Source organism: Mauremys reevesii, linkage group 14, assembly GCF_016161935.1.
Source record: "Mauremys reevesii isolate NIE-2019 linkage group 14, ASM1616193v1, whole genome shotgun sequence".
Classification (NCBI taxonomy): Eukaryota; Metazoa; Chordata; order Testudines; family Geoemydidae; genus Mauremys; species Mauremys reevesii.
Genome location: NC_052636.1, coordinates 1,584,361 through 1,606,342, shown reverse-complemented (window position 1 = coordinate 1,606,342; position 21,982 = coordinate 1,584,361). Strand labels below are relative to the sequence as shown.

At 48.4% G+C, this 21,982-nt stretch overlaps 1 protein-coding gene and 1 non-coding gene across 4 annotated transcripts in view; both read left to right on the top strand.

Annotated features, from left to right (window-relative positions):
• Positions 1-18,034, top strand: part of LOC120381420 (zinc finger protein 271-like) — a 44,618-nt gene extending 26,584 nt beyond the window's left edge. The window contains exons 1-2 of one of the 3 annotated variants that reach the window (XM_039499610.1): positions 16,357-17,467; positions 17,552-18,034. In XM_039499610.1, the coding sequence (XP_039355544.1) occupies positions 16,440-17,467; positions 17,552-18,017 (1,494 nt within the window). In that variant the 5' untranslated portion in view covers positions 16,357-16,439 and the 3' untranslated portion in view covers positions 18,018-18,034. Of the gene's footprint in view, positions 1-16,356 lie in introns of those variants that run through there. The other 2 variants (XM_039499609.1, XM_039499608.1) reach the window with 2 other exon arrangements.
• A 3,423-nt stretch (positions 18,035-21,457) lies between these two features.
• Positions 21,458-21,529, top strand: TRNAR-UCU. The gene has a single exon. It is a non-coding gene; the product is annotated as a tRNA-Arg (tRNA).
• The last annotated feature ends 453 nt before the right edge of the window (positions 21,530-21,982 follow it).

Below are 21,982 nucleotides of genomic sequence, written 5' to 3'. Positions count from 1 at the left end.
CCGGGGTCTGTTCCTGGCTCCGTCCCTGACCTGCTTGGTGAGCTGGGGGAAGTCCCAGCCCTTCTGTGTTTTCCTCCTACCCATTGTCTGCTTGGATTGTGATCTCTGTGGGGCAAGGACCGCACTGATTGGTAGAGGTGTTAGTTAAAGCAGTTTGGTGGAGGTGTGATTGTGATATGAGAAGATCTGGGTCTGAGTCCCCCATTGTGCGATGAAAGGAGAGAGGTGCATGTGTACCTGGAGCTTCCAGTCTGTCTCATTTCTGCACTGAGCGGTGCATGTTGTCAGGAGGAAACGGGACTGTTTGCCGTGGGAATGGTCAGCGGTGAGATGGGATGTGAGAGCAGTCTGTGTGCTTCACGCTGGGTGAGTGAATGGAGACTGTTAACTGGAACTTCTGTGAGTAAGGATGAAGGAGTTGTATAAAGGGGTGAAGGGCTGTTCAATTGACCAAGTGTGCGGCTGTTTCTGGGGAGCAGGCCCAGTATCTGAGTGTAGAACAGGTGTCAGTAGCTCCTGTACAGCGCAGCTCACCTGAAACCACATTCTGCCTTAGCAAAGGTAAGCTCTGTCCCCTTCTGTTTGCTTCTGAAAGTTGCCTTTCCCAGGGCTTTGCTGCCTTTGTGAATTGCAGAATTAGGATTCCATTGGTGTGTACTTTTTCTGAATTTCCTGATTATTACAAGTTTGAGTTTTGCTGATCTCTCTTCTGGAGGGGCACCAGACAGCTTCGGGCAACCTTAAATCCTGCTTTCATCAAGTTTTAATAGGTGAATTTCCTAGCTTTTTGCACAGAGCAATGTTGGCAGGAGGAGTTAGCAGCGCTATAGGCAGTTGTGGGTCTCGCACAAGTTTGCAATCAGAGGCACAGGGAAGTGCAATGACTTACCCAAGGTCACCCAGCAGGCCCGTGGCAGAGCCAGGAATAGTCTGGGTCCAGAGCTCTCTCCACCTAGGTGCTGGGTGATTCTGAAGTTTTGCTCCCCTCTCCTGTGCTTTTTGTTACGGTGGAATGGGAATAATGGTCATGCTTTCAAGTGTCTCTCTCCTCCTCCTCCTGACACCATTTGCAGCTCGGCCTCCCCTTCTTTCAAGTGTTTGCCATGGGCAGTGGTAACAGAGCCAGCGAGAGAAATCTCTGACATGGTCTGTGCCCCAGCTGGGCCTTCTGCTCCTGGTCCAGCCGTGCCCCGGCTCTGCCCCTCCTCCAAACAGGCCTCCTACCCTATACACTCTGGCCTGCCCCTGCACCCCGTACACTTGTAACATGTGCCTTGAAACTATTCCTAGTTTGGATTCGGGATGATTAAATTTGCTCTCCCACACTCCAGTTTCCCCCACACTCCCCATCACACTCCCCCACCTTCAGCTCCCCCGCACTCCAGTTTCCCGCACACTCCCCATCACACTCCCCCACCTTCAGCTCCCCCACACTCCAGTTTCAGTTGTTTGGTGATGTCCCGATGGTTTTCCACTGATAGTTTGGGAGGGAGCAGGGCTGGTCAGTTGAGTTTATAAAGTAGATGTTCAGTGTCAGCGCTTTGTTCCGTACATGTGACCCATACGCTGATCTCTCAGTCACTGAGTCTTGACCAGTGATGAGCTTTCTGTAGACACCTCGCAGGACCCTCCTCCAAGCGATGTGTTTGGTGTGGTGGGTTTGTCAGGTCTCAGGGGAGAGCTGCTGGCAAATCCCAAGTGACCCTTTGCCAAGGGATCTCTGTGTCACTGTCTGACCCCCCTAGGCCAGGGAGAGGGCGACTTTCTGCCAATGGCCTTCAGGACGGGTGCTGAGTTCACTGCGGTGCCCCTCGTCCCCTCTCCATTTGCCTTCTCGCTGTGCTGTCTGGGACGCTGCCCCGCTTCCTGCTCCCCAGGCCACCCCGTGTCTACTCCATGTGCCAGGCTGCTGGCAGCCCCCAGGGAGAGGCCATCCAGCCCCTCAAACTGGTGCCAAACCGCTGGGCCTCAGGCCTTCTGGGGTGCAGCTCTGAGAGTCCCATTGCCCCCTGCCCCAGGGGTGCTACGGGGGCACGTCCTTCTCGGGGCATCAGGTGAAACAGCAAAGGAGCCGACTGTTGGCAAACAAGGGTAAATAAAGGAATGAAAGAGAAACGGGGAAAGCCCTGTGGACAGCTCCCATCAGGATCTGGGCCCCTCTTACTTCTGAGAGCCCTGGGAGCATCTCAGTCCCCTTCAGAGTTTAGTAGGTCCCCAGTGCTAGTCTTAACCTGCTCCCCCTTGAGCTCTGGGATCCCCACCCGCCCTCAGTGAAGGCCAGAGCCCCGAATGCTGCCAGCCCTCTCCTTGGGGCTGGAGATGCTCCACAGACTGTTCCCTCCCCAGGGTGCCACCCCCCGCCCCAGAGTAGAGCAGGTCTCTCCTGTTAGCTCCTGCTCCAGGCCTGGCAGGGTTTGTAGGTGTGGAGGGGCTGGGCCCGTCCAGACTAGAGCAGCAGTTTAACCCCTTCTGTGCCGGCGTGGGGTTTCTATAGCCCTTCCCAGGCACCCAGGCCCAGGGAATGGCCCCCTGTCAGCCCCATGCCTGAGGTGGTGGGGAGACCCACTGGCAGCATTGCCCTTGAGGGTGCTGCTCCCACTCCCTCCCCTTCCCGGTCACTGCCACCACAAGGCCTGTCACCTTCACGTCCTGAGGGGTGACCCCAGGAGGTGTGTTTTGTTATTCCTCTCCCTGCCCCCTGGATCCGTTCTGCCCCCTCCGTCGCTCACCTCTGTCTCAGGAGACAAGGTGGGTCATGGGTCACGGGCGGTGCTGTGCTGCAGATCCATCACTGGAGGGGTGGCAGCCTGGACCCCCCCTTGAAGGTTGCCGTGATGCTGACGTGCCCTGGAGGAGAACTGGGGCTTGACGGAGTCCAGGGACACTTTGTCCCACACTGTGTCCCTGTGAAGCCTGCTCTGCAGTGCTGCCAATTGCTGCTGGTGGCGTTGTGCCCGTAAGTCTCTGTAACGCTGTCCCCAGTGACTGGAGAGCACGAGCACCGGCCTCCGGCAGCCTGGTGAGAAGCAGGGAACAAACCCCAATTGGGTGTGAGGTCTGTATGGAGATTTCACCAACCAAGTATCCAGTGTAAACGCTTCAGGCTCTGTAACAGCATCAACATGGAACCACAGACAGTCCCCTTGGGTGATCCCATGCATCTCACCACGCAGGTGAGCCAACCTTGGTGACACATGGTCCCTTCCACCAGGGGTTCTCAACCTTGTTCTTTCTGAGTCCCCAATGTGCTATAAAAACTCCACGGCCCACGTGGGCCTCAATCCCTGGTTTTCTGCATATAAAAGCCAGGCCTGGCGTTAGGGGGCAGCAAGCAGGGCAACTGCCTGGGGCCCCCACAAAGCTACATTGCTTCGGCTTTGGCTTCAGCCCCATGCGCTGGGACTTCAGCTTTCTGCCCTGGGCCTCAGCGAGTCTAACACTAGCCGTGCTTGGCCGCCCCTCTGATAACTGTGGCCCCCCCAAGGGGCCCCAAACCCCTGGTTGAGAACCACTGCCTTACCCCACGAATCACAGCACTGTTCAGGTTACTGCCAGTCCCGAAGGACCAGTCACTTCCTTAGGTCGATTGAATCTTAGATCTCACAAGAAAGACAACACTTGTAGCCTGTCCTGTCATAACCTGTATTAAGATTTATTTAAAAGGAAATGAGTTGTTTACAAAGTTAAGGCAGGTTAAAGCAGACGCAGACAAGTTACAGTCTTAAATTTCAAAAGGTAACGGAAGCTTCTATAATAAACAAGCCCTACATATTCTTTAGGACTAACCCAGGCTAAGGAGCTGGGGATCTCTTGCTTCTGCCTAGAAACTTTGCCCCCCAGAGTCCAAGCAGCATACAGATAATCAGTTCCTTCTGTATGGGGGTTTTAATCCCCTTCCTGCCATGTGCTCTGAGCTGCAAACTCAACCAAAGGGAAGTCAAGAGCACAACATCAGTCTTTTGTCTTCGTTAACATCCCATAATAGTAATAAAAAAAGGTAATTTGTATATCTCCAATTATTACCTATCTCCTAGAACTGGAAGGGACCTTGAAAGGTCATCGAGTCCAGCCTCCTGCCTTCACTAGCAGGACCAATTTTTGCCCCAGATCCCTAAGTGGCCCCCTCAAGGTCTATCTGGTGTTGATGGACCTTTCCTGCCAGGCAGAGTGTAATGCATTTGGTTGCCAGTCAGCACTTCACCTAGGTAAAGTCTGTCTCCTGTCTGGTGATTTACATAGTCACAGAGGCTCACAATGCAACTAGTCAGATATTAACCCTGGCAGCAACTCACAAGCATTCAGTAAAGTCTAAACACATTGTTATAATTCTAATACCTGTTTTAACAATACTAACCCAGGTGAGTCAGACTGATTCCAGCCGTGCGTTTGTCCCTGTTCAGTTAAGACTTGGGAGCTTTTGCACAAGCTAACACCTCATCTGCCAGTGTCACAGGCAGGCTGGGCAGGGATGGTGTCTCTGGCCTCTGTTTGCCAGAAGCTGGGAATGGGCGACCGGGGATGGATCACTTGATGGTTCCCTGTTCTGTTCGTTCCCTCTGAAGCATCTGGCACTGGCCGCTGAGCTAGATGGACCATTGCTCTGAGGCAGTGGGACGTTCTTATGTTCACAGTCTCTGTCAGGAATAGCTACTCACTTGGACTCTTTGGGGAGGCACAGAAAGAAACAAGATGTGCTGAGGCAAGGAGGCTCCGTCTCAGAGCCCCCGGGGTCGCGCTTGTCAAAAGCTAAAACTAGGCCCAGCCCATGAAGGGGGCACTCCCAGGAGAGACTGTATAAAGGCTGGAGCATCCAACAACTTTGTAAACCTGAGAGAGCTGCCTTGGGGACAATGACAGGGAGAATCCCCCAAAGTGGCTCCTTTGATTCTCCTCTTCTCTGGCCTTTGGTTTATAGAATCATAGAACGGGAAGGGACCTCGAGAGGTCGTCTAGTAAGAACCTTTTGTGTACTTGAAAACTGTGATCAGGTCTCCTCTCTGTCTTCTTTTCTCCAGACTAAACAAACACATTTTTTTTTCAATCTTCTCTCATAGGTCATTTTTGTTGCTCTTCTCTGGACTTTCTCCAGTTTGTTCACACCCTTCCTGAAATGTGGTGCCCAGAACTGGACACATTACTCCAGTTGAGGCCTAATCAGCGCGGAGTAGAGCGGAAGAATTACTCCTCGTGTCTTGCTTTTTTTGCAACAGTGTAACACTGTTGACTCATATTTAGCTTATGATGCACTGTGACCCCCAGATCCCTTTCCGCAGTTCTCCTTCCTAGGCAGCCATTTCCCATTTTGTACGTGTGCGACTGCTTGTTCCTTCCTATGTGAAGTACTTGGGATTTGTCCTTATTGAATTTCATCCTATTTACTTCAGACCATTTCTACAGTTTGTCCAGATGATTTTGAATTTTAATCCTATCCTCCAAAGCACTTGCAACCCCTCCCAGCTAGGTATTGTCCGCAAACTTGATAAGTGTAACAGAGAGACTCTGCTACTGGGAGGGTGTCACCCTGTCTCAGAGGGTCACACCCTGGTGGGAGGGGGCTAGGCCTGTACTGGGATAAGGTCACTTTGTGCTCCATGGTGTGGCAGAACCTGGAATGTCCATTAGCAGGGAAACATCCTGGGGGGAATCGGCTTGTGGAATGGACAAAAACCCCACCTGAATTCTCTCACCTTGCCCTTCTCGCCCTGGCAGGTTACAGAATAACGTCCACGTTTCGCTCCGGATCATCCCCTCCTCCCAGGGGGAAAGAAATGGCTTCAATGGAGCTGGCTCAGGTAAGAGATTATCAGGGAGCTGGTGGTGGGTTCTGCTTGGAGGGAGAGGAGCAGTAAATGCATAGGAGGGTGGGAGCTGCTCCAGGTGGTGGGAGGCAGGAACTATCTAGGGTGGGGAAAGGGAGGGGACAGGAGGTGACAAACCTGTAGGGTGTGATGGGTTGTCACCCTGGGGTGCACTGTGGGGGGCTTCTGGGAACCTCTGTGCCCTCGAACCCTGAAGCTGGGCTGGCCCTTCTCACAGTGGTTGGCCGGAGATTCAGCCAGCCTCTCCAGGCCCTGTTATCACCCAACACGACAGCAGGTGACGTCACACACCCAGCTAAGCTACCTGAGCCACTCAAGGACAGAGAGACGACATCAGCCAATTTCCCAGCGGTAAGTGATAGCAAAGCGATCAAAGCAGATTACTTAGGCTTAGTTTGAGTTTTTGGTTATTTGCTAACATACTAGATGGATAGAATTTGAACTAGCAATTTCTCCCCCTTACTGATGATAGAAGCAGTCCCCCAAGTTTCCATATACAAGCTTGAAATCCCTTTACCCTGGGACCAACACTTCCCCCAGTTCAGTCTTTGTTCCTCAGGTGGAGAAAGTGAATAAGGAAAAGTTATTTACTTGTTCATGTAATATAAGAACTAGGGGCCATCAAATGAAATGAATGGGCAGCAGGTTTAAAACAAATAAAAGGAAGTTCTTCACACAGCGCACAGTCAACCTGTGGAACTCCTTGCCTGAGGAGATTCTGAAGGCTAGGACTATAACAGCGTTTAAAAGAGAACTGGATAAATTCATGGAGGTTAAGTCCATTAATGGCTATTAGCCAGGATGGGTAAGGAATGGTGTCCCTAGCCTCTGTTTGTCAGAGGATGGAGATGGATGGCAGGAGAGAGATCACTTGATCATTGCCTGTTAGGTTCACTCCCTCTGGGGCACCTGGCATTGGCCACTGTCGGTAGACAGATACTGGGTTGGATGGACCTTTGGTCTGACCCGGTATGGCCGTTCTTATTCCTAGATTCATAGATTCTAGGACTGGCAGGGACCTCGAGAGGTCATCGAGTCCAGTCCCCTGCCCTCATGGCAGGACCAAATACTGTCTAGACCATCCCTGATAGACATTTATGTAACCTACTCTTAAATATCTCTAGAGATGGAGATTCCACAACCTCCCTAGACAATTTATTCCAGTGTTTAACCACCCTGACAGTTAGGAACTTTTTCCTAATGTCCAACCTAAACCTCCCTTTGCTGCAGTTTAAGCCCATTGCTTCTTGTTCTATCCTTAGAGGCTGTGACACCCTCGTGACACCCTTTTAGATACCTGAAAAATTCTATCATGTCCCCTCTCAGTCTTCTCTTTCCAAACTAAACAAACCCAGTTCTTTCAGCCTTCGTTCATAGGTCATGTTCTCTAGACCTTTAATCATTCTTGTTGCTCTTCTCTGGACCCTCTCCAATTTCTCCACATCTTTCTTGAAATGCAGTGCCCAGAACTGGACACAATACTCCAGCTGAGGCCTGACCAGCGCAGAGTAGAGCAGAAGAATGACTTCTCGTGTCTTGCTCACAACACACCTGTTAATGCATCCCAGAATCACGTTTGCTTTCTTTGCAACAGCATCACACTGTTGACTCATACTTAGCTTGTGGTCCACTATAACCCCTAGATCCCTTTCTGCCATACTCCTTCCTAGACAGTCTCTTCCCATTCTGCATGTGTGAAACTGATTGTTCCTTCCTAAGTGGAGCACTTTGCATTTGTCTGTATTAAACTTCATCCTGTTTACCTCAGACCATTTCTCCAATTTGTCCAGATCATTTTGAATTATGACTGTATCCTCCAAACCAGTTGCAACCCCTCCCAGTTTGGTATCATCTGCAGACTTAATAAGCGTCCTTTCTATGCCAATATCGAAATGGTTGATGAAGATATTGAACAGAGCCGGTCCCAAAACAGACCCCTGCGGAACCCCACTTGTTCTACCTTTCCAGCAGGATTGGGAACCATTAATAACGACTCTCTGAGTACGGTTATCCAGCCAGTTATGCACCCACCTTATAGTAGCCCCACCTAAGTTGTATTTGCCTAGTTTATTGATAAGAATATCATGCGAGACTTATCAAATGCTTTACTAAAGTCTAGGTATACCACATCCACCGCTTCTCCCTTATCCACAAGGCTTGTTATCCTATCAAAGAAAGCTCTCAGATTGGTTTGACATGTTTTGTTCTTCAGATACAGAGTCAATATCCATAACTTCAGATACAAACATGATCCATGCACACAAATAGGATAATCATATTCGTCCAATCACAACTTTTCCAACGACACCGCACATGACGCATCTTGCACAAAATGCATAATAATTATGGCCTAATCATTTTATACTCCTACCACTATGCTGAATGTGGGGTGTAGTGTCAGATAGGGCCTGGGAATGGAACTTCCCCTCTTTGTGGAACAGGAAATAACCCCCCAGCCAGGGCTGGGAAAACTTCCCAGGCTCCCAGTGCTGGAGCCGGAATCTACTGACACTCCATTAGTTACCACCACCCCAATCTTTGTGGCAACTACAAACTTTATCACTGATGATTTTATCTTCTCTTCCAGGTCATTGATAAGAGTGTTAAATAGCAGAGCCAAGAACCAATCCTTGTGGGAAGCCCCTAGAAAGAAATCCACTCGACCATAGCTCCCCATTTTTTAATCTATTTAATATATGCCCTGTGTATTTTGTATCTTTCTTCTAGTCAAAATATTGTGCTGGACCAAGTCATATGCCTTACAGAAGTCTAGGTATATTACATCAATACTATTAGTTGCAACCAAACTTTTGATCTCACCCAGTAAGGATATCCAGTTAGTTTGACAGAATCTATTGTGTCTAAACCTTTGTTAATGGGTACTAATTATATTACCCTCCTTTAATTAATTATTAATGAACTCCAGTATCAGCTGCTCCATTCTCTTGCCCAGTATCGATTTTAGACTAACACTCTTGTAATTAGCGGGATCATCTCTTTTACACTTTTTAAATATTGGCACAGCATTAGCTTTATTCCAGTCTAATGGAATTTCCCCATTGATCCACGTCCTAATGAAAATCAACATTAACAGTCCACCACGCTTCTCCACCGGCTCTCTCAAAACTCTTGTTATCTGGACCTGCTGATTTAAACACATCTAACTGTTGTTTAACATACTCATGAGTTGTTGTTGGAATGGAAAGTGTGTCGTCAACATCTTATGATATGAGTTGCATCATCTGTTTTTCTCCAAATCCAGGAGAGAAATATTTATTGAACACTTTTACCTCTTCTGCATTATTTTTGATAATTCTGCCATTTCCATCTAGTAATTTACCGCTACCATTGTTAGGATTAATTTTGTACTTAATATACTTTTAAAAACTTCCTTCTTATTTTTCATTGATTGATCATTGATTTCTGATAGCTTCCCTTACCAATTTTCTACAATGCTGACCTTCTAACTTATAGTCTTTACTATTGACTTCCCCTTTCTTCCATATATTTTATTTGGAGAGTGTTGGGATTCCTACCAGGGAGCCACCAGCAGGGTCCAGAGACAGCCCCATCTCCTGTATCAAGCTCTGGCTTGTGGGTATGTGATAAATGTGACGACTCTGCCTCCATCTGTCAGCTGGGAGACACAAAGATTCTCTCTTTCTACCCTCTGATGCCTCCTGGCTGCTCTAAGCAAAGTGGGGTGGGACTCTGTTAACATGGGCCTCCCGGAGCCTCCATTTACCTGGTGCTGCTGTTCCGTGAATAGTGGGGCTGTGAGTGGGGCAGCAGGTCCTGAGTGTTGGACTCTTGCTCTTTCAGGGGCCGGTGACCTTCGAGGAGGTGGCTGTGTATTTCACCAGGGGAGAGGGGGCTCTGCTGGACCCCGCTCAGAGAGCCCTCTACAGGGATGTCATGCAGGAGAACTACGAGAATGTGACCTCGCTGGGTAAGGAGTCCTGTCCCCTGGGTTATTAGAAGCTGTGGGGTCTCTGAAGAACCTGAGCAGTAATAACTTTATACCTTTATTCATCATCCAAGTTTTGACAAGTTTCCTTGTCCCCCCCTTTTTTTGCCTCATCTCCCACCCACTAGTATAATTTTTGGACATGTGCCTTTTTGGTGCCATCAGTCATTTAAAAACTGCATCGAATGTATCCTTACTGGCTACATTAATAACTACATTAATCACTGTAGCTTTCATGCCTTTTCCTCATTGTAAGAGGAAAATATGCTGCCTGTAGAATTCTAAATTGAGTGAATAGGTGTATGACTCATGCCTGGCTTGTGTGACAGTCAGATGAGCTCCTCTTTCGATAGGAGAGCGAATAATGTCGCCATTCAGGACCCCACGGGTGAAGGGAGAACAGAGCCGTGGGAGGAGGAGAAGGGGGGAGTAGATAATTCTGGGGTGACAGGACATGGGGAGGGTGTGTGCAGGGTTAGAGCTAAGAGGCAGCAGGGAGGGAGGAGGTTGTGAGAGACGAGGAGGGAACACAAGAAGCTCCCAAGGTGCCGGGAGGTGGTGCCGGCTGAGAGTAATGGGAAGAAGGGGAGGGGAGTGTGGGGGAAGGGCACCCAGGAAGTGGCCTGGGTGGGTCAGTGGGAGGGAGGAGAGGTTTGGGGATCTAGAGCTGCGGGAGATCCCAGACCTTTATCCCCAAATCCCTACCCAAGCCTTGTTGCTTTAGAGCCTTGTGACGTTATTGATATAAATTGGGGCCATATAGAACATGGGTTGCAACCAAGGTCCTGTAGTGGCACCAAATCTTAGGTAAAGGGGGTCATATAAGGTGTCTAAGACCAGGTTATGGGTTGCTGGTTAGGATTATGCTGTGTGTATGTCTGTACCATTTTGTAGTTGAAGTTATGAATATTGGCTCTATACTGTCTGTATTTCAAGTTGGTGCTGTGCTTCTGGGAAACATCCCAGACAAATTGGTGTTAGCTCTGCCTAGCCTGCTGGATGGCCCATTAAGGACCATCAGCTACACAATTGACCCATGGAGGGAAGGCAGACACGCCTCGTGACTCAGCAAAGTATGCAGAGACTGGCCCATGTGACTCCAGACTCCATTTTGCTGTAATGTTCCACAGTAAGGACAAAGAGGTTCTTACACCTGGAAAAGCCTATATAAGGCTAATGCCTCATCTCCATCTTGTCTTCAATCCTGCTTCTTACCTCTGGAGGGACTTTGCTACAAACTGAAGCTCTTCACAAGGGACTGAATGACCCATCCCAGCGGGGGATGTTCTCCAGAGACTCGATTTGAACCTGCAGTTTATGCCATCACTGCTGCAAGCCTGAACTAAGAACTTTGCCATTACTGGATGTAATTGATTCCATTTAACCAATTCTAGCTCTCATCTCTACCTTTTTCCCTTTATGAATAAACCTTTAGATTTTAGATTCTAAAGGATTGGCAACAGCGTGATTTGTGGGTAAGATCTGATGTGTATATTGACCTGGGTCTGGGGCTTGGTCCTTTGGGATCGAGAAAACCTTTTTCTTTTATTGGGGTGTTGGTTTTCATAACCATTCATCCCCAGGACGTGTGGGACTGGTGGTGATACTGGGAAACTGGGGTGTCTAAGGAAATTGCTTGTGTGACTTGTGGTTAGCCAGTGGGGTGAGACCGAAGTCATTTTTGTCTGGCTGGTTTGGTTTGCCTTAGAGGTGGAAAAACCCCAGCCTAGGGCTGTGACTGCCCTGTTTGAGCAATTGGTCCTGAATTGGCACTCTCAGCTGGGTCCCGCCAGAACCGCACCGTCACAGTGGCGTAGTCGTGCTTGGATCCACAGAACCAGGTCAATTAAGCTTTGGGTCAGAACCCCACGCTATCCAAATTCGAATTTTGGGTTTGAGAGTTTGGTTGGTTAAAGATCAGTGACCATGAGACAGAAAGCATCAGGAAAAGCAAGGAAACGGCAAGCCTTGAGAGACAGCCTGCGGTTTGAATATGAGCAAAAACTGGCAGAAATTCGAATGGAAGAGAGACAAGCCTTGGCCCAGCTGGAGAAGGAGGCTGCTGAGAGAGAAGATAAAGCTCGTAAGGGGCGTCTGGAGCTGCTGGCTGCTGAGGAGAAAACTCGACAGATGCAACAGGAGACTCACAAGATGCAACAAGAAACTGCCAGACTTCAGCTCCAAGTCAAAAAAGCAATGGAAGAACGGCAGAGACTGTATCCTCTTGAAAGGCCAGTTTGTAACAATGTTGGTATGTTGTATAACTCTGAGCAGTTGTCTGGGGGTAACCAAATGTACCCCAACAATGCCACCTTTTATGTCAATGCTGTTACTGTGGGTTCAGTAGAGGGTGGCCCCATACATTGTGCCAGTGCTATGTATGGGAGTGGTAATGGAAAATTCATAGAGAGTGTAAAAGTCAATGGAAAAAGCTGTTTAGGGCAAATTATGGCTTCTAACATCACTCTTGTTAAAGCAGATCTGGTCAAAGAGGAAGATTATTTACCAAATCAGAGTGTGAGTGTTGTGATCCTCTGAGTTTACTGTCCGTGTGCCTTTAGCCAGAATCCACCTTGAGTGGAATGGGGCTCAGCATGAAGTGATAGCTGGCGTCAGGAAGTTATGGCCTAAAGATCTTTTAACTGGAGAAAATGTTAAAGCTTTGTTCAGTCCAGACAGCCAGTCACAGGAGAGGAATGATCTTAAACCTGTATCTACTATGAGCAATGATTTGCCTGAGGTGGGTTGCTCCAAAGGTTTGTCTGTGCCAAAAAGCTATGTGTCTTTGAGTGGAGTTTCTGAATGTCTGTCTGATGTCCCAGAAGTGAATCTGGAGTTAGATCAAGAGCAGAAAGATCTCATTGGTGAGGAAAATGTTTCTCAAGAGCAAATTAAAGTAGATGGTCAGGTTAAAGCCCTAACTGAGGAAGGAGAGGGTAAATTTGTGATAGGTGATGGATTGGTGGCTAGTACAGCTTGTAGAAGTGAACCTGAAATGAGTAACACTGATTTGCTGGAAGTAGCTCAGTGTAGTGAAAAAAGCAGCAGCTTATCCATTGGGAGTGGCCATGTGCCTGGTAGGGAAAGTTTGGAGGAGCCTAGGCAGCCTTGTGAGCTGATGGCTGTGTCTAGACAGCAGTTTGGGAAGGGAGGGATAGTGGAAGAGGAGTGTCCCTATCCCTTACCTGTGTCCTGTGTGGAGAAATGTGACAGTGAAGGAAATGTGCCTGTGTCTGTCAGGGGTATTGACTTGCCTATGGAGGAAGTTACCCCAGTCTCCAAGCAGTTGTCTGTGAACAGCTCTGTGTGCTGGGACAAGGGAAATGAGATCCCAAGCTGTGTGTCTGGGGAAGGAGAATGTGTCTCCGGCTTTTCTGTGTCTGTGGAGCAGACAGAAGGTGCCTTTCAGCCTGTGATGGTTGAGGGTAATTCAGTTGTCTCGGAGTTGGTTGTAAATACAGCTAAGGCCCAGGAAGGGAATGGTCCTAAGTTTGTGTCTGCTGGGGGGAATGGCTCTGTGACTAGGTTGCATCCAGTTAGTGCCATAGCAAAATCCCAGAGACCAGACGATTCTGGTGCTTGTAGTTTGCCAGTTGCTAATGTGTGGTTGGAAAAGGGTGTAGCAACGCTGTCTGATCAGGGTGATACCCCAGCCAGGGTACAAGGAGAGCATGAAGGTGATTTAATTGTGTTACCGACTGACAGTTTGACAACTTGTAGCAAGAAGGAAAAGATTCCTGAACTTGTTCCAGGCCAGGGAAAGGAGAGTGCTTCTAACCTGTTACCTAGGAAGTCTATAAGTTTGCCTGACAGGGGATTGTGTAGAGATCTGCCTGATGGGCCAGAGGTGATTCTGGATGTAAGTGAGACCCAGCAAGAGTCTGTGGTTGCTCAGGGAAGTGTTCCTTTAGAGCAAGCCCTAGGTGAAGAGGGTGAGAGCAGAATTTCTGAGAGGGGTGAATTGCTGCTTAGAAAAGCTCAGAGGGAAAGAAATCCTCATGGTAGCCTGTGCAAGCAGTTTACTGCAACTGAAGGGTTGATGATGTCACAGGCTGGTGGTGTAGCCTGGACAGTGTTTACACCGATAAGATGACGTGTTGGGGTGCAGCTCGCCCTTGTACATGGCTACTCACCGTTACTGGAGGAGATGAAATTGGGTGAAACACACAGACACTTGATTTATAGTTGAAATCGTAGGCAAGGATCAATACACGTAACGATTACAGTCAGAGAAGTATAGTAAAGAGGGGCTTGCACTGTGCGGACTTACAAGCTATGGACACCATTGGAAACAAAGATCGAGGCGCAAGGGAGCCCATCAGACGGGAGGCCCTGCTTCAGTTTACACTGTCTCGGGGACCTGACAAAATTAAAAACTGGTCACTAGGAGACGTATTTTCTCCGCTTCCTTATGGTAATAGGATGGCGATATACCACATCTGCTCCTTTGCTCTGATTATAATAATGTCAATAGCTGCCCCAAACCATACCTGGCCTTTGGGAAGTCCATAATTAAGCATCAAGCCTCAATACTCATGATTTACATCACTGATTTATTAATCATTCTAATATATGAATGCATCCAACTGCTGAGAGACTTCATAGCAAACTAATTGCTAGAGCCCGCCCCAGACTTCCTTCTTTCAGAATCCTCCCACAAAGGCTCCACCTAATACAACACCACTGGCCATCACATACAGCCCCTCTCCAGTGCATTATCAACGATCTACAAGCTATCCTGGAAAACGATCCCTCACTCTCACAGAGCTTGGGAGGCAGGCCAGGTCCTCGCTTGCAGACAACCCCCGAACCTGAAGCAAATACTCACCAGCAACTACACACCACACCACAGAAACACCAACCCAGGAACCAATCTCTGTAGCAAACCTCATTGCCTACTCTATCCCCAGATCTACTCTAGCGACACCATCAGAGGACCCAACCACATCAGCCACACCATCAAGGGCTCATTCACCTGCACGTCTACTAATGTGATATATGCCATCATGTGCCAGGAGTGCCCCTCTGCCATGTGCATTGGCCAAACCGGACAGTCTCTAGGTAAAAGAATAAATGGACACAAATTGGACATCAGGAATGGTAACATACACAAGCCAGTAGGTGAACACTTCAATCTCCCTGGTCATTCTATAACAGATTTCAAAGTCACTATTCTTGAACAAAAAAACTTCAGAAACAGCCTTCGAAGAGAAACAGCAGAACTACAATTCATTTTCAAATTTAACACCATTAATCTGGGCTTGAATAGGGACTGGGAGTGGCTGGCTCCTTACAGAAGCAGCTTCGCCTCTCTTGGAATTGACACCTCCTCATCTATTATTGGGAGTGGACTACATCCACCCTGATTGAATTGGCCCTATCAACACTGGTTCTCCACTTGTGAGGTAACTCCCTCCTCCTCCTGTGTCAGTATATAATGCCTGCATCTGTAACTTTCACTCCATGCACCTGAAGATGTGAGGTTGTTTTACCCACGAAAGCTTATACCCAAATAAATCTGTTAGTCTTTAAGGTGCCACCAGACTCCTTGATGTTTTTGTGGATACAGACTGACACAGCTACCCCCGATACTTGACAATTCTAACATATCCTAACATAATTCTCTAACCAATTATATCCCACTACGTAATTTACTCACACCTAGCAACATGAATTTTACAGCAGATAGAAACAATTAGAGAACCAGACTGATTAACAAGCTAAAAGTGGTGACCATAAAGATAAGACAATAAAGAAAAGAGAGTTTGACAACCACAGCCATTGATAAGGGATTTATTGCCAGAGAGGATGATTTATAATAATAATACTAACTCTTCTGCCACTTTGAGCCAAGGAAGCTGGCCTTGGTATTCTACTGCTTAAAAATGAGCAGGGATTACAACCATGGAATATTCTTTGTGACGAGTATCCCACAAATTCCACTGACCTCCCTTCTTTTCTTTGCCTGGAGTAGGGTTTCCAATTTCCAAACCTGATGTGATCTCGCAGCTGGAACGAGGGGAAGAGCCGTGGGTCCCGGACCTCCAGGCCTCTGAGAAAGAAGTGCTCCCGAGAGCTGCCTGCACAGGTGAGGACTTGGTTAAACCAACTCAACAACTGTTTAGGAATGCAGGAAACATTTGGGATACCCTACAAAGACCTTGTGAGCTCTCCAAGCTCAGGATTGTTCCCTGCAGATGTGGAATCATTATGGCAGATGTCACTCATGGCTTCCCTCCTATTCTGACTGACAACTTGCAGCAGGTCCCTCCCCGGTCTCGCTTTCCCTTGAGTGTTCTGGTGAGATGTGGACCAAAACTGATCCCTTCCTCTCTCCTCTGGGGAAGGGTTTGGGGAAAATCAGCTCCTGAGAGGTTTGATCTCTCCCACACACACATTTTGGTTTGTTCATCCCTTTTTCCATTCCTCTCTCTGAGATTTCCTTTCTTTCTGGCACAGGGAGTGACCTATGCCTGGATTCGCTCTGTCTCCCATCAGGTGATGGGATGGTGAGTGAGAATGAGAAGGAGAAACCCCAGCAGGAAGACGCTGAGCAAGTAGAACCACATGGAACGTTATCAGGAAGATCCAAAGGGAATGTTTCCAGGAGTTGTGCACTCCCAGAAAAAGCAAAAGCCTGTGAGACGCAGCAGATGCCAGATGAAAACTTCAGTAGCCACTCAGACCTTATAACCCGCGACAGAATCCACTTGGAAGGGAAACGCTACACATGCCATGAGTGTGGGAAAAGCTTTAAGCGCAGCTCTGACCTGAGCGCACATGGGAGAATCCACACTGGTGAGAAACCTTATGGATGCGCTGAGTGCGGTAAAAGCTTTAGTCACCCTTCAAACCTTATCTCACATCAGAGAATCCACACAGGAGAGAAGCCCTACACATGCTCTGAGTGCGGGAAAAGCTTTAAGCAGAGCTCTGCCCTGAGCACACATAGGAGAATCCACACGGGTGAGAAACCTTATGGATGCTCTGAGTGCGGGAAAAGCTTCAGTCAGCATTCAACCCTTATCACACATCGTAGAACCCACACAGGAGAGATGCCCTACACATGCTCTGAGTGTGGGAAAAGCTTTAAGGACAGCTCTGCCCTGAGCGCACATAGGACAATCCACACGGGTGAGAAACCTTATGGATGCTCTGAGTGCGGGAAAAGCTTCAGTCGGCGCTCAAACCTTATCACACATCGTAGAACCCACACAGGAGAGATGCCCTACACAGGCTCTGAGTGTGGGAAAAGCTTTAAGCAGAGCTTTGATCTGAGCAGACATCAGGGAATCCACACGGGTGAGAAACCTTATGGATGCTCTGAGTGCGGGAAAAGCTTCAGTCGGCGTTCAAACCTTATCACACATATTAGAATCCACACAGGAGAGACGCCCTACACATGCTCTCAGTGCGGGAAAAGCTTTAAGGACAACTCTGCCCTGAGCGCACATAGGAGAATCCACACGGGTGAGAAACCTTATGGATGCTCTGAGTGCGGGAAAAGCTTTAATCACAGCTCTGCCCTGAGCGCACATAGGAGAATCCACACGGGTGAGAAACCTTATGGATGCTCTGAGTGCGGGAAAAGCTTCAGTCAGCATTCACACCTTATCACACATCGGAGAACCCACACAGGAGAGACGCCCTACACATGCTCTGAGTGTGGGAAAAGCTTTAAGCACAGCTCTGCCCTGAGCAAACATCAGGGAATCCACACGGGTGAGAAACATTATGGATGCTCTGAGTGCGGGAAAAGCTTCAGTCGGCGCTCACACCTTATCTCACATCAGAGAATCCACACAGGAGAGACGCCCTACACATGCTCTGAGTGCGGGAAAAGCTTTAATCACAGCTCTGCCCTGAGCGCACATAGGAGAATCCACACGGGTGAGAAACCTTATGGATGCTCTGAGTGCGGGAAAAGCTTTAGTCAGCGTTCAAACCTTATCTCACATCAGAGAATCCACACAGGAGTGAAGCCCTACACGTGCTCTGAGTGCGGGAAAAGCTTTAGTCAGTGTTCAAACCTTATCTCACATCAGAGAATCCACACAGGACAGAAGCCCTACACATGCCATGAGTGTGGGAAAAGCTTTAAGGACAGCTCTACCCTGAGCGCACATTGGAGAATCCACACGGGTGAGAAACCTTATGGATGCGCTGAGTGCGGGAAAAGCTTTAGTCAGCGTTCAAACCTTATCACACATCAGAGAATCCACATTTGCTAATTCTCACCTAGTGATCTGTGCACCATCTTCACTGTGGTCTCTCAGCTCCCCCAGATCAGTTGCCTGCTTCTGCCTTTTGCAGCTCACCCTTCTTTGGGGTCAGTCCTGTGATCTTTCCTATCAACTCCTTTCCTTCTGAGTCGTAGGAGTGTGTGTCCCTCCAGCCAGGAATGTTCCTCCGCTCCAGGTGGGGGAGATGTTTGATTCCCAACAAGCTACACTGAGGCAAAAACTACCTGTGCCTGACATCCTCTAGGGCTGCACATGGCGTTGGCTGCTCAAGTTAGTGATCTTGGGGTAAATAGACAATTATAGTTGTAGAGCAGATGCAGCCCAGGTGCAGGGGTTGGCATTAGCTTTCCCCGTGACCTGACCTAAACAAACCCTGAGCATCACGGTTATACTGTTCCCCCATTTCAAAGCAATTGTTAGTCCTCAAGTTCCCCCTTTGGAAACCAATTGTTTCAGTCCCAGTTGCTCTGCTGTTGCTTCAGGTTGTGCTACAGAGCAGATATTTTTACTACCATTTTCATCACTTAAAATATATTGAACTATAACGAAGAGCAGGAACAGGGCAGGGCTAGGGGAAAATGTCATGTCACCCTATCTTCCTCTGCTGTTACAGAGGGTAAGTCAGAGGGATTCCCTTATTCCCCATCACCATCCCAGTCCCCCTGTTGTTCAGTTGGTTAGGTCAATATTTTTTCTAAAGGGCTGGGAGGAGGATTCTCTAGTAAATGACTTGGAACTAAGCAAAATGCCCAGGCATTGGGCTCCCAAAGCAGTTGTGGCCCAGGCCCTGCAGGAGGTCGCCCCTGAAGATATCTCCTTCCTAATCAGCTGCATGTTGCCTATTATTTGGGAAATGCAATCCCTGTCTAGGCAAGGATGGGAAAATGGAAGTGACATTTCCCTTCAGCTCCCCCCCTGGGAGATGCTGCAAATGTGTAGAAAATGAAATCCCTGTTGAATGTGATATAGCTGCAGAAAGATACCTATTTTTAAGAGACCTGACATTTGGTGTCTTACAGGGATTCTAAGCGGCACCTGAATTTATTCCCTAATTTAAATTTGTGGCACCAGATTAAAGACATAAAAGATCATAGTAGGGGGAGTTGTACCTCACTATCGCTACTGATCTGTTGTGCGGTTGCTGAAGAATTCTATACCAGAGAAGTGTCAAATTACTCCAAGTAACGTCAAAGGTGTGACAAGAACTCAGGTAGAAGTTGCAGGTAGTGGTGGTTGATTTTCACCCCAGAGATGGAAGCTGCGGTGACCTGTGGCCCAGGTAAACTATCTTTAGAACCTGCTCCCTAGTTAAGTGGCATTGGTCACACTCCTGGAGGACGCCATGATTAAATTGGGCACAACCATCTTTTACCATTTGGATCCAAAGTTTCATGAAGCACAGAGAGAAACAGCTGATTGCTTCAGAGCCATTCCATGCCCACGGGTCCCAATCTGGCTGCCTTGTTGGACAAGAAGCACTTCCATGCTGGGCAAACCATGGTAGCCAATGAGGGAATGTATCAGATTCCAAGTTCAGACTGCAGGATACATGAATGCGGAGTCCAGAGTCTGTGGTTTGGTGTCTTAGTTTTGCTCTAGCGTCTGATGCATTTGTATCACTTCTCCACCTCCTGCTACTGTGAAGGATTAGAAAGTGTAAAAATAGAGCACAGGTGGTTTTTCTCATGATGCAGCCTTCCCATGTCGTGCGAGACCCCTTCCACCCACACTTCTGGGAGAAGCCCCAGGGAGAAATGAACTCTCAGAAATGGAAGGCTCCTAGGTTATTGTAGAATGTGTCTTCACACAAAGCTGACTGGGTGGAAATGGGAATTAAGAGAAAACTGCCCTATGGGTTTATATGTTGTAACCCTAAGTTGGTACCAGCGACAGTGAAATGAAACATGAAGTTAATTAGTATCACGGAAGGGGCTGATTACGTGATAACTTTCAGTGTTACAATATAATTCAGGTTTTCTTCTCGTTCTCTCCCTGCCCCCTCCTACTACATAGGAAATTTAGGCTAATTCTGAAACTAAACCCTCACTCCAAAGGAATTAGAGTGGGGGAACAGGTGAGAGAAATAGCATGTGTGAGAATAGAGACCCAGTATAGACTGTAATTATTTCTATTTCAAATGGAATTGATTTTGATAAATTTTAAATCTTCTATTAAGAGGAAAATTACTTGAGACAGGATGTGTAACCTTTTACCCAGTTAGAGGGTAACAACCACAGACTTCTCCAGGTCTCTTGTTTGCAAAGCAAAGATGTCACATGAGGCAGGAGATGTCAAAATCTACAATGGTGATGGATGTGTGATGGGAGCTTTTCTGGGTTGGTTTTTTGGTTTGATTTGGTTTCTTAATTTAATTTAAATTTTGCAACCAGTTATTTTTATAGGTGCTGATGCCCCTTTTCCGTTTGAGCCCAGCTGTGTAACCCTCAGGCCTGGCTCTGGAATCCTCCCCAAAACTGGCCTTGTGTTTTTCTTGCATGTTTGATATCTTTGGGGTTCACACATCCGCACTACATGTGGTTCAGAGCAACAGATACTTTGAGAAAGTGATGTGTAACTTGTTTGTCCCTGTGTATACGAATGCATCCCTGGGGCGGGGTCTTTGTCTGGCCTAGGGGGCAGTGGAGAGTCCTGCCACTGACTGAGCCGGTCCATTGTCTGGGGCGCATATTGATAGTATGTCCTGTAGAGTCTGCGGGGAACTGTTACCGTGCTTGGTTTGACAATAAACCTGGCCAGGTGCCTTCATCCCTTATCAGAGTCTGTGGTCATTGGGGGTTCTCTCTGGCTCTGCTGTGCCAGCGATCTGCAGAGCCGGGGCAGCACACATGCAGCCGACTGTTATCAACAGCGAACAAGAGCAGAGCACCACACCAGTGGCATCTGACAACAGGGTGAAATTTGTCATTAGGGTCAGCGATTTTCATTTCCCTTCTCTGGGGGCAGAGATGGGGTTGGAGCTACCGCAGGCTGGGATGTAGAGCTCGTGTCCCCAGGGCCGGCTCCAGCTTTTTTGCCGCCCCAAGTAGGGAACTGGGGGGAAAAAAAATAAAGCCGATTGGCAGCACTTCAGCAGCAGCTAAAACGTGCCGCTTCATTCTTTGGCGGTAATTCGGCGGCGGGTCCTTCGGTCCCTCTCTTCCTCTTCGCCGACAGCTCAGAGGGGAAGAGAGGGACTGAGAGACCCGCCACCGAAGACCCGGACCTGCCGCCCCTTTCCATTGGCCGCCCCAAGCAGCTGCTTCCTTGGCTGGTGCCTGGAGCCGGCCCTGCATGTCCCCATCTATCAGTTACTTTGGGAACTTGTCTCTGCTCACAGGCTGCCTCCAGCCTGTCTGGCCAGCTGCTGAGCTCTGTGGGGGTGAGTCCCTTGGCATAAGTGGCACCTGGGAGAAACTCTCCTGCCAGATGCACTGGTGGTATAGTGGTGAGCATAGCTGCCTTCTAAGCAGTTCACCCGGGTTCAATTCCCAGCCAATGCAGGGCTGTGCCCTTTTCTTGGCCGGGAATTGGTTTAATTTCAGTCCCGTTGTATCAGTTTATCAGGGGAACGGGAGAATTAATGTCCCACATCCCAGCAGGTCATTCAACACCCAGTGGAGGAAGAAAGGGGCGGGACTATACAGTGGGCTGCTGGAGTCATCCTGGCATTACAATGTTTGGTTTATTTTTTTTAAATGTTTCCTTTACCTCCCTCTCCATTTTGGACTCAGAGCCTTTAAGGGCAGAAGGGACCATCGTGATCATCTGGCTCAACCTCCTGCACCCCGTCCATAAACGTATCAAGCTCAGTCTTGAAGCCATTTTGGGTTTTTGCCCCACTGCTCCCCTTGGGAGGCTGTTCCAGAGCTTCACTCCTCTGGTGGTTAGAAACCTTCACCTAATTTCAAGGTTAAGCTTCTTGATGGCCAGTTTATATCCATTAGTTCATTACT